The following is a 15297-nucleotide window of genomic DNA, read 5'->3' on the forward strand; positions in this document are numbered from 1 at the left end:
TTTATCTTAGGTGCAGACGACGACCTCTTCGTAACTAGGAACGAAGGTTGACAGGCCTGTGTTCCCGGCTTCTTGGATGCCAGCCTAAGGTGCTGACGGTTCCTCTTTTCTTCCCGCTCCGAGAAGTTCATCATGAAATTGATGAGGCTATCCGTCCTTCGGGGTTGGAGCTTGACCTCCTTAAAGTTCTGTGGGTTGGTCCATACTTGATCCTCCCCATGGAGCAGTGCTCCATCATTGGTCTCCTAGTGGACGATACCCGTTGTTGTTGTTGTTCATGAACATGACGTCCTTACGGGTTTTCGGACGATCTGTCCCAGAGTGACCATCATTGCCACAGACCTCACATGTCATGTAAGAATTCAGGGCCTTAACGGCACCCTGCTTGGTGTCCTTCTTATCATTGTCCATTCTCTTCATAAGGAGATCCAATTGAGCGGTGAGCATTTCTGTCCCGTTGATGGGTTTGGAGTCGTTCCTCGCTCCAACCCATATTTGAGACCATCTTCTCAATCAGGTCAGTGGTATCTCTGACGTCTTTGAGAAGAATGCTCCTCTAGCAGCAACGTCCTGGTGATCCTAGGATGAGGGGGTTAATCCGTTGTAGAAACTTTGTAGGATGAGCCACTCGTCCATCCCATGATGAGGATAGGTGACGACATATTCCTGCAGCCTTTCCCAAGCTTCAGGAGCTGTTTCGTCCCTCGTCTGTTGAAAGCTGGATATTCTTCCACGAAGAGCGTTAGTCTTGCCCATCGGGAAGAATTTTGAGAGGAATGCCGTTGAGCACTTATTCCGGGTATTCACCATTGCACGGTTGGCGTAGAACCATTGTTTCGCTCTCCTGAGGAGGAAGAATAGGAACGGTCGGAGCCTGATAGTATCTGGAGTGACTCCGTGCTGCAGATTTCCAGGAATTGCTGCAGATGAGCACTTGCATCCTTATTAGGCTTGCCACAGAATGAGCTAGCCTGCGCCATCGTGATTAGGCTGGTTTTCATATCAAATTCACCATCTCCCATGCTGACTTTGGGTCCAACGGGCACGTTGTCAGCGAAGAGAGCAGCGAACTCGTGAAATGTCTTCCTAGCCATATCGTTCAACTCTGGTGGTGCAAAGATGGCTGGTCTACTGCCGATAGAGTAACTTGAGGAGGAACGTCATGGGGTTGAACTCGCTCCACAAGGGACTCTGGATTGAAATTGGTCGGCAAATCAGAACCAATCTTGTACTACCCTGTTTTCACATAAAAGAGAACAAACAAGGTTTGCCTACAAAGGACAGTAATATATACAAAGGTAAATATAAAATTATTAACATGTAATAAACTCTTAATCATTAATCTTCCCCGGCAACGACGGTAGAAAAGCTTGTTGATATTTCCTAACGGCATTACTAGAAATATAATTCCCATCAATGACGTAGAAATATTCATGGTATGGCCTTGTTTAGTTCCAAACTTTTTGTTCAAACTTCCAACTTTTCCATCACATCAAAACTTTCCTACACACATAAACTTCCAACTTTTCCATCACATCGTTCCAATTTCAACCAAACTTCCAATTTTGGCGTGAACTAAACACACCATATATTTATGGTTAAAGATATGATCCGCAAGCGCATGGATATACCATTGTAACATTTCACCCGGAAGTATTCCAAGGTATTGTATTTATTTAATCCCAAGGGATAATATGATAAGAGAGTACTATGCTAATAGTTTATATATTACTTGTATACATCAAGGTCCATATAGGGGTTAAGTAATTTCAACGTTAGGATAAAGTTGACACACAGGAGAAAAAGAACTAAGATACTCTCACTAAAATATAATCTAAGCTAAGTGGAGAAAAAATAAGAAAAGTATAGTCTAGTATACCAACATCTTTAGTCTACACTTGCTAGTTTAACAGTGCCCTCCTGGTGTTTCGAGAGACCACACCTGATTGCCGAGTTCCTTACGACAACCTATTATGGCCGTCCAACCGGGGCTAAATATGGAGGAGAACCCTCCCCAGGAAAGTGTCTTAGTAATATATACTAACATGGAGGAATACCCGTACTGAGCTATCACCATCAGCGGCCCACCTCTATTGTCCTGCAGCATATATGCCCAATTAATGATACTTAATAATCTAAGCACCACGCTTACATTATTAAATACTACTCTACATCCGAGCTCCCGACATAGAGTAACCGAATACTTGGACATTAAACCCACACCATTGCACCTCTCTGGTAGGCTAGCTACACAACTATATTGATACAAGTATAAAATAAAGTTGGTACTCAGATAATATGAATGGAATGAAATACCGAAGATGTATAAAGAAGAATATTCTATTAATTCTATAAGTCTAACAAAAGAAGAGAGAAAAGCTTCTAGAGCCATACACGAATTCTCTTGAAGACTCGAGGACTAAGAATACTATTCTAATTCCTACTCCACTAGCACTAGAATACTACTAAACTTGAGAGAGAGCTCTTGATCTTCTTCTTGAGTGTGTGCTTGGAATGAAGGAAGTGAGGGGGTATTAATAGCTAGGTGGAGGAGCTTTGGTAGGGTGAAGATCTTCCATGGCATCCAAAGAGCATCTTCATCCTCTCCTGGACAAATGTCCTCCTGAGGTCAGTAGTTGCGCTAGAAATGGTCATAACGACCTCAGGTAGTTATCAACTGCCAGCTCGTGAAGTTCTAGGCCGATTGGGCTAACTAGTGGTTCGGCCGAACCCAACTCGGCAGGTGTACTCCTCATTGATTTCTCAGTCCAGTGATGTGGTGGTTTGGGCCCATTTGATATTATTCACTGGGTTTATAGGCTCATCCATCCTTAAGTTTGATTCTCGACGGCTTCCGATTAATTGTTCATTTATATTCCGTCAATTCTCCTCCATTTATGAGTGCTTCTCCTGCATATATGTTAGTAGCATAGTACATAGTGAAAGTAGATATTTTATTTGAAAATTATGCATTGCAAACATAGCTAGTCTTCATTAATTGGATAATATTGACGGTCGAAATTGGTCGATAATGACGTCAACAGGCGCGCAATCAATAGGGAGCGAGCATGGTGCCCAACTTATAGAGAGTGACTTTCATGGGAAAGGAACTCTAATTCTCAAGTAGATGTTTAGGGGATCTGTTGGAGCGATTTTTTAACTAAAAAACCGTAATTTTAGGATGCTCTTATGTGTGATGTCTTTTTAACTACGTGGATATTTGTGGTTGTGCCGTTGTTCGAGGTGTCTCAGCATCTCAGGATTCATAGGGTGTGGTTTCCTAACATACACACCCAGCCAAACCTCTCAAAATACAAGCATCAGCTACCGAGCCGCCACCCCTCGTAGGCCTTGTTTGGTTAATCCCTTCCACGAGGGTATTGAGGGGATTTATTTCATATCTATTGTAATGTGAATTATTTCTCCTCAATCCCCTCCAATCCCAACGAACAAGGCCGTAAGTGACACTTTTTCCTATCACAACACACACAAGACAAAATAAAGCGTGCCAAAAAAAAAAAGAAAATGACACATGGAAATAAAAGAGATATAACTCCATGTTCCTGCTGCATGCAGCACGGTAGCTTTTTAATCACATTTACTCTCTCTTTCCTCTCCCCATGAGATATTTATGTAAAACAATTAATTAGAAAGCTCCAAATAATTTTTTCTTCTGAATTATATATCCAATTTATAATCCAGTTAGTTGTTTGTTGTAATTAAATCTTTACTATAAGATCTCGCATGGTTATCATCATGATAAAAAATATATTTATCCACAAACGGAGATTGTTTCATCACTTAAGGTCAAATGTTTCCACACACTTCATAAAGTGTATCAAAGTCAGACAACATTAATAAAATATTGACTGCAGCAGCGATAACTACTGCATGAAACATTGAGTCCCAAGAAGCGAAACATAAAAAAATCATATGAAACACGACATATATGTAAATACTTGGTTTTGTTGAAACATTTTTATATCACGAATAAAACTATCAAACGGTTAGACCCAACAAAGGTATTTTAGAGGCATAGGGCACGTTGATAGCAGGGCATACGCGAGATTGGAATAAGGAGATGGGAGACAAGGCTTTTTTGATTCAGGTCTCCGGAATGGATAAAAGTCCTAATCCAGTTTATATATAACACCAAATTACAAAAGGGGAGTAAGCTAGTCTAGCCAAAGAATTATGGCCTGTTTGGTTGCTGCCCTGAGGAGAATTTGCCTGGCCTGAGAGTAGCCTGACTTATTTTACTTCTTGTTTGGTTGCTACCCTAAGACCGTCTCCCTCTCGCCTGGCCTGACGCACGCAATTAGCCTGAGTCAGGCGACCAAAATCGGTCGCCTGAGCTCCAGGCGTAGCACGTTCGTGGTTTACAATGTAATCTCTCGCAGCTACACAAAAGTCACCGCCGTATGGAAGCTCCCACCGTCGCACAAAGCTGGCTCACGTGGATCCCGGCCACCGCGGCCGTTGTCGTCACCGTTCTGCCCATCCGGCGAAGCCCCTGCTGCTGTTGTTGTCATCGTGCGATGCTACCGCCCCTTTTCAGATCTAGCTTCCCGCAAAGCTTCCAGCGAGGCTGTTGCATCCCGTCGTTTGCTGTGGCCTCTTTGCGCGAAGCTTCCGCCGAGGCTGCCGATTGTTTGGTTCATGAAGAAAGCTGCGGACTTGTCGATTGAAGCTCACAGCTGGAAAAGATCATTATTAAAGATCTAATTTGCCATAGGTATTGCTAGATTTGGGGGTTCGTCTTCCTTGTATTATTCTCTTATTTATTTTCCCCTTATTTTTTGGTATGCGATTGATTTGATTTTGCTTATGGAAAGCTAGGTACATAAGGATTTTGGTTGGATGGACGATGCTACCGACATTTACATATTCCTGTTTAACACTTTAGCACTTTACTTAGCAGTAATCATCTAGAGCAAATCACTTGTTTTTCTTCTCAGGTAGCTGCGACAAACCAAACAAGCACAACCTCAGGCCGCCTGACCAGGTCGTGTTCCTGAACTTCTCATATGCCTATCAGGCATGGAAATTCTTCAGGCATGGTGTCGAGGGCACCAACCAAACAGGCCCTAGTCTTCGACGAGATCTAATCCGGCAACTTGTACTCAGCTACTAGATATTGGCTTCCTTCTCACTTGTCTTTGATGTGGCAACTTGTAGTTGGCTATTAGATATTGGCTTCCTCCTTCCTCATCTTTGATGTGGGTATATGACCATGACTTATGACTCGATACTCTCCCTTCCTGAGGGCGATGTGTTTAATTATATAGGCAAACAACCCCTTCTCTAAGTACAACTCGGAGACTCTGTGTAGGAAACATGAAGATGAGACCTAGGTCGAAATCCAATATCTTTCCTTTCCAGGGAAAGAATTTTCATCTTTATCTGCAATATTCCTATATCCGAGTATATTCTTTATGTATAAAACTAAATATGTGGTATTCCCAATGGTGGCGAATTTAAGTATAGAAGGTATACCTGATATGTAACGCGCACACATACATCATTCGTAACTATTGAAGCATCATAGAATACATGGATGAAACATCCACATAGCACCACATGCAATTAATAAAATATAAAAGAAATACTGATTGAAATATCCATCCAAATAAAGCAGTATGAAAAGATTCATTGCAGCACAAAAGCCAAAAAATCATTAAAATATAGTCATTGGTGATTTTGTTGAAAAATTTCATTGCAATAAATTTAACAATGTAAAGGATAGTAGGTCGGATAAATCTTTGGACTAGAGAAACATCCCTTGAAAAAAAAAAACCTTACAAACTTTAAAAAAACATTATCTTGCTTTTCCATAACCAACATCTTATAAGTATATCTCGTTTTTCCATAAGTAACTGATTAGATTAGATTCAACGGTTGATATCTCTACCCTGTTTGTAAAGAGTTTTTGAAAGTACGTATATCACTGCTCCGCATACAAATAATTTCTCCCCACGGCATCAATTGACGTGACATTAGCACAATTCCAAATCGATGGGCATTCAGCTAGTGAGTAAATCAGTTCAATTGCAGTTTCGTAGACATTTTTTGCTTAGGTTACCAACCAATCCGCCACAAAATAACTAGATACGCTGATACACATAATGCTTGTTATTTTGGGCGCAATCATCAGACGCTACAAATTGCAAATTGCTTACATGATACGCTACTTCAACAAATCTACCTGCATTACAGTTAGGCGAGAAAAGGATTAACTATGTTACACTACTGTTACAACTTACAAGTGAACCGATCTGCGGTCGCTAAATCTGACTTTCTTCACCAACTCCATTCCAGTTCAAGGGAAGGTGTGCCCAAAATCACTGGATTCCGTTTCATTCCAATGTATTGCCAGCAGCACTGCATTGAACCACCTCTATGAACTTGAATCTGCATTCTTAGCTATAACAAAACAATCTTCTAGGCTCTTATCCATAGGGGTGTCATTTCTGTCACTACTGGAATCCGACAAGGTGGTATCATCATCATCAGAGGCCGAATCAAAGCTAGATCTCTTCCTCGTATCGTTGACTCTCCTCCCTTTCAGTTCAAGACGCCTGCATTTCCGAGCCTTGCGTTTGCCCCTTGGCAGAATTTCATGGTGTGATTCAGCATTTGTGTCTTCTGGACCCCTTTTAGCCTCTTTATTTGTCTTCTCGGTTGCCAGTACATCTGCTGACAAAGAGTCACTTTCCTCTACCTTCCGGCGCTTGTTTGGATTCATCTGAAACAAAACAAGTTGAGTAACTTTTAACCATCAAACCAAACAGAACTCCCAATGTTTGCATAGAGCTGAATGCAGGTGGTTTCCTTAGTTCCGAGTATGCAAAACCAGGTAGTTAATAATAAGTTTAATAGGTTGACAGGAATAACTTGGGTCATTCGAATAACTAACTGGTGCTGAGTTTTTGGCACACGACCAGTGCCAAGATTGCAGCATTCTGACAGATCAGCACCAGGAGGTCCGGAGTTGACCTTGTGCATGTCAACACCAAGCTCACTGGCACTGACGTGCTGCTGATATGACTGTCATGTTAGTGCAGCCGACAACTCAGCACCTATAAGAATGGCTGAGACATTACAGTACAACTCCTTTGAGGCTAGTGCTGAGCCAGGGGTCCATTCATGGAATAAATTTTTGAGAGGGTACATTTGTACAAAATGCATAGCAAAACGACCTAAAAGGTTTTCTTTATTCAAATGAATAAAACTGTATGAAGAAAATTTTATTAGTTCACTAAGATCCCCAGAAGACAAGCATACGCCTTCAGCTGGCACCTAAGAATTACATGCCATGAGCAAGCAGAAAATTTTATTTGAAGATGCAACTGTATTTAGCAAATAGCATTGAATGTACCAAGTGACTCAACCACACATGCTAAAAGATATAAAATGAAATCAACCATCATCTAAGCTCTAAGGAGGCGCAAATCAGTTCATGTAACCACAATACTCAGAAGGAATTACAACTGTCGACAAAATGAAAAGGAAAGGATGAAAGTCGAGATCTCACCATTGCAGCCTGGTCAACAAGGTGAGCCCAGTCATTCCTGTTCCTAAGACAATCGTTAACAGCATGTAAATAGTTGGGGTATGCATTGTTTTCCACGTTGGGTTTACTTAAATCCCCCCAATGCTGAAAGAAACATAATAATAAAATTAGCACAAATTATGAAACATACAGAATAAATATACATGAAATTGAAATAAAACATACCTGGCGAATAGCGTTGCACAGTTCACCATATGTTATGTTTGTATTTTTGCTAATGATTTCCTCAATCAACCCTGCAGATAGAATAATAAGGCACCCTTATTGACTTCTATACTGAATAAAACCAGATGGTATGAGTTACATACCAGGTAAATCATGTGAAACACCTCTATCTATTGGAGCATCATTTCCTACGCCAGAGGTGGCTCCAGTTGAACAAATGCCACGATTTCTCTGTTCTGATTCTATATTTTCAGTAAATTTGCATGAGTCTTTTGCAGCAAGGACACGTTCTGTGCTACTATCTCTATGCCTCCGTTCAACACTAGACACCTTTCCTGTCTTCTTGGTCTCATCATTATCTCTCCATGCATCATCTTTGTTCCTCTTCTTTAAGACCTGCACTTACAGGGAAGCTTCATAAGTTTTCACATAAAGATGGAAGAAATATTGAAATAGAAATAGAAAAGATGACCTTTGGTAGTACTCCCTCCGTTTCATAATGTAAGACTTTCTAGCATTGCCCACATTCATATTGATGTTAATGAATCTAGACACACATATGTTTAGATTCATTAACATCTATATGAATGTGATCAATGTTAGAAAGTCTTACATTGTGAAACGGAGGAAGTAGTAGTGATCTTACCAGTACTTGATCCCTTCCTCCATGTGCTGAAGACCGTTTTGAGAACACACTAGCTCCAGTTGGATGTAGCATCTGCATGGTAGATGCTTGATGACAACGTGGCACCCTTGGTACTCTGGGGGAGCTGTTCAATTGTTGATGTAATAACAATGCAAGCTACAGAAAATCAAGAAACCATGAGAAAAAAATAAAATTTTATCAGCATACATATAAATTATTGGAGAATTTATTGTGTCCGTACCTGTTCATCGCTCAATGAAGCTGTTGTTTCAGTAGATTGCAGCTCAGCCGATGCTGAACTATTGGAAGTGTCCTGTGTGATATGAATAGAGCCGTGGTGGATCTTGTCCTTTCTTTGGTAAAAGCTCAAAGGCATTGCCTTATTACGAGAATGTAAGGGCGCCACTTCACCTTGTAATGACCCTGGTGGAGCGTTTCCTTCAGTTGATGTCTTTTGCAACTGCTCCTTTGGCACTATAAATCTATTTTTGGCAGAAGATACATATGTTCTACTTCCTTGAGATGATTTTGGCGCAGACGGAACAAAGCCTTTCAATTGAACTTTATCAGAGGATCTTGTGCGATCCTGGGAACTCTCAGATTTTTTTGCAAAATCATTTTCGCTGTCAGCGGATGAGACCAACCTTGTCTGATCCTTCTTTACCAAACGAACAGTAGTTTCTTCTGATGATGGTTCTGTGGATAGCAAAGAGCAAGATAAATCAAAAGTGGTAGAGTTAGGACCAGAAGATGCTGTACAAACTTTCACATTACCTAAACTTGAGTTTGGATGCTCTGGTATTGTGTGCATCGGATTTTGTGTTTCAGACTTTGGATGTTGATAAACTAAGTCAGATGCTAACTTGGACGAATGCCTCTGAAGGGTTGATAACATTGCAGTATCTTGTTTTCCACTTTTATGCTCATCACTTACAAACTGGATAGCCTCGGTTCTCTCATGATCATCTGTAGATGCTTCCTTCTTGATAGTCAATGATTCTGACTGGTTAGTCTGTAAATCCGGTACACCACCAACAACCAGAAGATTTGAAGTTTGATTTGATTGCTTCTGAAGATCCAGACCCTCATTCATTTTCTCAGGAGCAGCATCGCTCTGGACATCTCCATTTGATCGTTTGACATCATCCCTTTTCACAACTGTGTAATGTTCCAAGCATAAGTCACACTAGTGAGTTTCAAGGGGTTTTCATATTAATCAAAACATACCAGAGGAACTTAAGTTACCTCCATTCGATCTTACTCCAGTCTGTAAACCTACATTTTGATTCCCGTCTAGTCCTTCATACACGCTACCCTGCACATTATAGAATGTATTAAAATACATACTAAAACTATTGCAGTAATTAAGCTTACTCAATAGATAGATAAAAAATAAACAGAAACAGGACTAATGATAAGCCATCAGAAATTGAAAGAATTAACTTCTTGAAATGAACATATCTAAATATTCTTAGAAGTTCCATTAGTAACACAAAATTGTCTATCTTGAAACTATAAATCTGTCTTACATTACAATCGTCAGAACCTAAAATTTATAAACCATATGCCTTCATATGGCAGTGATGTATCAGAAGTTCAGAATCTTAATACTAATTCACATGCCAAAAGAAACAAGATTTTCTGTCAGATAATTATGCACCATTCTTTCTCATACCAAAAGGCATTGTAGCCAGAGACAAAATGTAGACAAAATAATCATGAATCAATGTGTAATGAACAAAAAGAAAACCTTTTATGCATTTACTAATTAATTTCGGACATGACAAAATTTCACCAAAAGAAAAAAAACATAGCAGAAAAAAAAAAGTAATATGAAGTTTCTTCACATCTATTCTGAGTTGGGAAAATCTCATAATAAGACTCTGTTTTTTTCATCTACTTCATCATATTATTGTCGCCGATTATTAATTCCACACCTCTAAAAATATGTTTTACTAAAAACTTTCTTCTACTGCATTGCTTGGATCCCTTGTTCTAAGCTAGTATTTGTTAATTTTATTTATCAATATATTTAATTTATATCTGTAATGGTGTAGATAATCCACTAAAATAGACCCAGTCAATAATCTATTTCAAACTGTGACTAGTGGTAGTACTTATCAACTGCACCCATTCTAAATATTAGAAAAAACTACTCGTAAAGTTGTAAATTTGCAATCATTACTCATACTAAATGTGTCAATATTTTCATTCAAATTGAAACCCTTTATTAATTTTCCAACACAAACTGAAGCAGTTCATACATAGCTAAAAGGATCTGATTACACTTGTCTTCAGATCGCTCATGTAAAAGCATTAATGGTCGGAACATGTGGGTTTATGTACCCGGTTGCTGGTCCCAACCAATATAACTTCTCCATGTTGGACTAATGCCACCAAAACCATATATGGGCCACATGGGATATTACAAATCCACTCACTCCAGGTCCACCACAGAGCCAACACCTACAATAGTCAAGAGCCATACTTGCCACACCTACCCAATAGCCATTTCTTCAAAGTCTCATCCAAATCTCAAGTCGCTGCACCCATGTGGCACCTAAAGCCACCAGCCTGCCCCGTCTAAGCTAGAGTTAGCCCAAGGATGGAATCAATTTTTTGAGAGATGGGATTACTAGCGGAGGATATGAGCCTACAAAGCTTCAATAGTCCCAAGTCATGCATTTGATGCTGATACAGTTCTAAAACATTAACAGTATGCATAGGACTATTATCTCATTTAAAGTATAAGATGAAAAATACACATATACTATTCCAGGACACAATTTTAGCCCAGCCCAATAACAACCCATCTCAACACGCACAAAACCCCTAGCCCTTCAGCACCTACACAGAATGCAACCACACGAACCTTCCTATTCACATGGAGGAGCACAAAGAATATGTGCTATCCATCTGGCGGGAGAGGTGGCTGTGCTAGGAAATGTCCTTAGGCTTCTGTCTATGGGCAGGGTTGGTGTTTTTGTACCGTCACCGCATCCCCAATGGATCTTCCCTGCTTTTCAGAGGTAACTGAATTTAACAGGTGATCTAACTAGCAGTGAAGTTCATTGGTGATCGGTAGAAGCACTGGTGATGAATAGCAAGATATAGTTCAACTCAGAGGCCCATTCTATTATCCTTATTAACGGCCAGAAAAGTCTAACCCAGAAGACAGACTTGCTATTGGGCTTCACAAAGCTATAAGCCACTCTTGTACTAATAAGCCAGATTCAGATTTAAGTAGTTTTTTATAGCTTTTGTGGACTATAGTTAGTTATGATTGAACTTGTGGCCGTGTGGCTTAGAAACTACTGCCTTGTAAACTACAAAGGCCAAAAAGGCAGCTTGAAAGCGTAAGCAAAGAAACATACCTAAATCATGGCTAACACCAAGAGGATATGATAGTGGTTGGACCATTTTGTTATCATTTAAAAAAATGATGAACTACAGAGGCAAAAGCAGAAACAAAAAGAGAAAAAATCCTTGCCACTTAAAGTTCCCATGTTTCCTTATATGCCACTCAAAAATTACTATTACTTTCCATGCACTTGAAATTTCACTTCCCTTATAGGTCACCTCTGTTAGTTCAACTCACCGTTAGTGTGTTTGGCATTTTGGCCTTGTCAGTTTTTTTGAGAAATGGAAAAAATGCCCTTTATCTACTCCTCAACCATCCCTTCGCTCTCCCCCACCTGGTGCACGCCTGGTTTGCACCTTCACCATGCAAGGGTCTGCTGGCGACTTTGCCACTCTGCTCCTCCACCCATTGGCAGGTGCAGCTCACTGCCATGCATCTCTCCTGCTCAAAATGAACAGGTTCCATGACAATACAGGCATAGGTTACTTGGGGCATGGAATTACTTTGGCATAAGGTTAAAATTTCTTGGTGATAGACCAGGCAGATCAAATAGACTGCTACATGGCCAAATCCAATTGCTAAACGGAATGCTGTAACATGTGCCCTTCTAATAGTTTCCTTGCTTAGTTTATCTGACCAAGTTTATACCCTTTGTGCTACTGTGGGGAGTGAAATCAAATTGCTTGCATACAAGAAATTACATACAAACAGAGTAGAATGGGTGGGTATCATGCACACACACTCACCTCCACCTGGCGCACTCAAGTGAGGTGGGTAGAGCTGCACGACCAGTCACCAGCTACGCCTATGTGCCAGATCCAGTTAAGTTGCTGCAGGTTAGCTTCGCTATCTGATGGATATTGGCAAAATAGGAAGCATAACTAGGAGTGTCTCCCATCTTAGGGGTGGAGAGAAGGAAGAGAGAGCCACAAGTTGGCATCAGCGTCAACGAATGGAAAGGAGTCTACAAGGAAGGGCACAACTTTGCACGACTTACCTAACTGCTCCAAAAACCCTAAATAGGTTACAAAGGGGATAAAATTTTACTTAAGCGCCGTGAGGAGTAGCAAATTGAATGTAGGTTTTAACAAAGGGGAACATGGGAACTTTTAGTGCTGGATAAAGAATTCAGGATATAAAACTAACTCTTGCTTGGTTACTTAACCATGGTATTGATGCGTCTCTTTAACCAAGTTGCTCCCTTAAAATTTTTATGAGGAAACACAATTTTGTTACTTTCAAAGACCAAATTGAGCAAGTTGTATGTATGAAAATGAAATTTCTGATCGATTCTAATCCTGTAGAGTAGTTTTTTCAAACTGTATTTACTATTTACTGATGTACGGATAAAAGATTATGCAGCTCACATGGATTGCCATATTCCAATCCATTTCCAGGCTTCCAGCATTAAGAAATTCTACCCATACTATGCACAAATGGTAGCTTATCTATCAACCTATTTAGCAGTTCCAATACAATGTGGTTCTGATAAGTGGTATTTAAAAGTTTAGGATGAAAGAAAAATGGCTAACTTGGTGAGGTTAACTATGAACATTAAAATCAATAGTAGGCTAATTGTCAGGAACCAGTGCAATCCAAATTATATGAAATAAGCAGTTTGAATATAGAAAACACTAACTTCTACCTTCACAAATCGTGAGTGCACTTCTTGCTCTGCTACAGCTGCCGTTGTTGCAACTCCTGAGGATATCACCAATCGCTTGGACTCCTTAGGTTCATATTTCTTTAGCATCCCAGTAATTTCCTTCGAGGCAGAGCACTTCTTATCCCCACTTCGTTCTGAGGATGAAGCCCTCTTCTTCTTAGCTTCAACAAGCACGTGCAAATCAGAATTTACCATGTTTGTTTTGGCATGCTGATCCTCACTAGCTGGCACATCAAAATCCCTTTTCTTCTCACAACCATTGTCCCAAGTATCAGGCTCTACAATGCTAATGGATGTTCCTAAAATAGACAAACCAACAACTCATGACTAATAAGAATCTTCATTTTGCAGTAATTAAATAAATAACAAGCAATGACCAAATTATTCACCTCTCTTCTTTGCATCACTTGGTGGAGATGTCCTCTTTGTGTCATCGTCCACAGAGTGCTCAACGCCATCCACCTTATCGCCGCAAATGCTCAGCGTCCTGACATAATTCTTGTCCTTGTGTACGGCTCCAAGGCGGAGAGGGAACCTAGTCTCTGCCTTTTCCTTGCGCTTCTCTCTAGCCAGCGCAAATAGAGCGTTGGCACCGTCCTTGTCATCAGCCCAGTAGGGGAATTCGCAGTAGCAGAAGCCGAATCTCTTGGGTACGTACCCAGCACAGCGCCATAGGGCGGACGAGAATACAGGGGAGGGTGCGGCGCTGCGGAATAGGGCGGTGTCTGTACCGCCTGGAAGCCCGTGGACATGGACACGGGAGGGGAGAGGGACTTCAGCCCATCGGCGGTACAACGGCCGTGGGCGGTGGGTGGGCAGCTCGGCCAGGAGCTCGGCGACCTCAGCCTCGTCGGCGGAGGAGGGGGCGCGCTTGGCCTTGCAGTTGTGGCAAGAGAAAGAGATGTGCACGCCGCGGACGTAGCGGGCGCACCGCGTGTGCACCCAGACGTTGCACTCGTCGCAGCTCACCATCTCCTCCCCGTCGTCGTACGTGATGCCGCACGAGCAGTCCACCGTCCACGAGCCATCCCCCCAATCATCGGCGGGCGCCGGGGCGGGCGTGGTGGCGGCTGCGGCGGTGGTGGTGTGGGCGGCGGGCGGCCGCTCCAGACGGTGCAAGCGGCCCCCCTTCATCGGCGGCGAGTAGAGGGAAACCCTAATTTCGACTCCCCTTCGGATCTAAGCAAGCAAAAGAGCGGGTGAAGCGAGGCAAGGATGCAACCGGTGCTGTAACCAAATCATACTTACATGCGATTCCTCGGGCTGCACATCGACACCCTGCGCCCTCGGTAAGCCCCGAACTGCCGAATCGAGCACTGCACCACCAGGTCGAGGCGGAAAATCGGCGGGACGGGGTGGTGGAGAGACGAGAGGCAGCCGCCGGAGCGGGTTGCCACCACCAAACCTTGTCGATTCCAGAGATTGGGCAGACAATCTCCCACACAAAGGGGAGGAGGAATACAGGAGACACGGACGACGGCGGCGGCAGAGGACGGCGGCGACGCGGAGGGGAGGGGATGCGGGGCGAGGAGGAGAAGGGGAAGGGCTCTTGCCTCTCGACGGGGCCTATTGCTGTTGAAATGGGCCGGGCCGAGGCGTGCCAGCCCAGGCACGGCACGCTCGCCCGTGGGCCGTGCCGGCACGGCCCATTTAGCCGTGCTGTGCTTGAGCCGACCCCTTATCCTGTGGGCCGGCACGGCACGGCTGCCGTCAGGCCGGCACGGCACGGCCCACCAAAATTTACCAATGGAAAAGGTACACCGAAGGTCCCTCAACTTGTCATCGAGTTACAAAATCATCCTCTAACCGCAAAACCAGATATTTTGCATCCCTTAACTAATCAAAACCAGTCACAATTCGTCCCCCAGCGGTTTCGATCTCGGTTT

At 42.3% G+C, this 15297-nt stretch overlaps 1 protein-coding gene and 1 non-coding gene across 4 annotated transcripts; one reads left to right on the forward strand and one right to left on the reverse strand.

Annotated features, from left to right (window-relative positions):
* Window positions 1-634: 634 nt before the first annotated feature.
* On the forward strand, window positions 635-741 carry LOC127772417 (small nucleolar RNA R71). The gene has a single exon (XR_008017405.1). It is a non-coding gene; the product is annotated as a small nucleolar RNA R71 (small nucleolar RNA).
* Window positions 742-6039: 5298 nt separating this feature from the next.
* LOC127770541 (uncharacterized) lies at window positions 6040-14947 on the reverse strand. Of its 3 annotated transcripts, none has more exons than XM_052296300.1 (11): window positions 14660-14947; window positions 13801-14590; window positions 13391-13710; window positions 9630-9699; window positions 9159-9542; window positions 8626-9080; window positions 8385-8540; window positions 7903-8134; window positions 7739-7809; window positions 7535-7657; window positions 6040-6745 (listed from the first exon to the last, which is right to left on the reverse strand). In XM_052296300.1, exons 2-11 carry the CDS (start codon window positions 14543-14545, stop codon window positions 6398-6400), a joined length of 2904 nt encoding a protein of 967 aa, XP_052152260.1. In that variant the 5' UTR covers window positions 14546-14590; window positions 14660-14947; the 3' UTR covers window positions 6040-6397. The 3 variants fall into 3 exon arrangements, with proteins under 3 accessions (XP_052152260.1, XP_052152257.1, XP_052152258.1); XM_052296297.1 differs by having other exon boundaries at window positions 7882-8134; XM_052296298.1 differs by having other exon boundaries at window positions 7882-8134; window positions 13801-14947.
* Window positions 14948-15297: the final 350 nt, after the last annotated feature.

Source organism: Oryza glaberrima, chromosome 4 (genome assembly GCF_000147395.1).
Source record: "Oryza glaberrima chromosome 4, OglaRS2, whole genome shotgun sequence".
NCBI lineage: Eukaryota > Viridiplantae > Streptophyta > Magnoliopsida > Poales > Poaceae > Oryza > Oryza glaberrima.

Coding starts and splice junctions, on each gene's coding strand:
- LOC127770541 (XM_052296297.1), bottom strand. CDS start 14,545: ATGAAGGGGGGCCGCTTGCACCGTCTGGAGCGGCCGCCCGCCGCCCAC. Junction 9,081..9,158: donor GCATCCAAACTCAAGTTTAG/GTAATGTGAAAG, acceptor TGCTATCCACAG/AACCATCATCAGAAGAAACT. Junction 7,810..7,881: donor TGTTTCACATGATTTACCTG/GTATGTAACTCA, acceptor TTCTATCTGCAG/GGTTGATTGAGGAAATCATT.